Source organism: Myotis brandtii, unplaced genomic scaffold (assembly GCF_000412655.1).
Source record: "Myotis brandtii unplaced genomic scaffold, ASM41265v1 scaffold797, whole genome shotgun sequence".
NCBI lineage: Eukaryota > Metazoa > Chordata > Mammalia > Chiroptera > Vespertilionidae > Myotis > Myotis brandtii.
In genome coordinates, this window is record NW_005371210.1 from 133,511 (window position 1) to 133,758 (window position 248).

Sequence of the window (248 nt, forward strand, 5' to 3'; positions counted from 1 at the left end):
GAAAATACTTCCCTGAAAGAGTTCAAAGACGTGACCCACCAGGAGGGAGCGGCAGTTTCCATAGTAACTGGGCCAGATGGGGCCCATGCACCCGCCCAGCTCCCGGATGGTGATCTTTCTGTGGGCCACGATGTCGGTCAGGTTGGTGCCCACCTGCGGGGAAAAGCAGGATGCGGCGGCCGCACAGCTCTCTCCCACCGGCCCCGCAGAGCACCGCGCGCGGTCCTCACACCGCGACCCCACCTCCC

The 248-nt window shown here is 64.5% G+C and overlaps 1 protein-coding gene across 1 annotated transcript in view; it reads right to left on the reverse strand.

The window, feature by feature from the left end:
* The window catches only part of ARL16 (ADP-ribosylation factor-like 16), a 3,128-nt gene that overhangs the window by 1,656 nt on the left and 1,224 nt on the right, over positions 1-248 (reverse strand). The window contains exon 2 of the mRNA XM_005883664.2: positions 40-243. Coding sequence (XP_005883726.1) covers positions 40-243 — 204 coding nt within the window. The remainder of the gene's footprint in view (positions 1-39; positions 244-248) is intronic.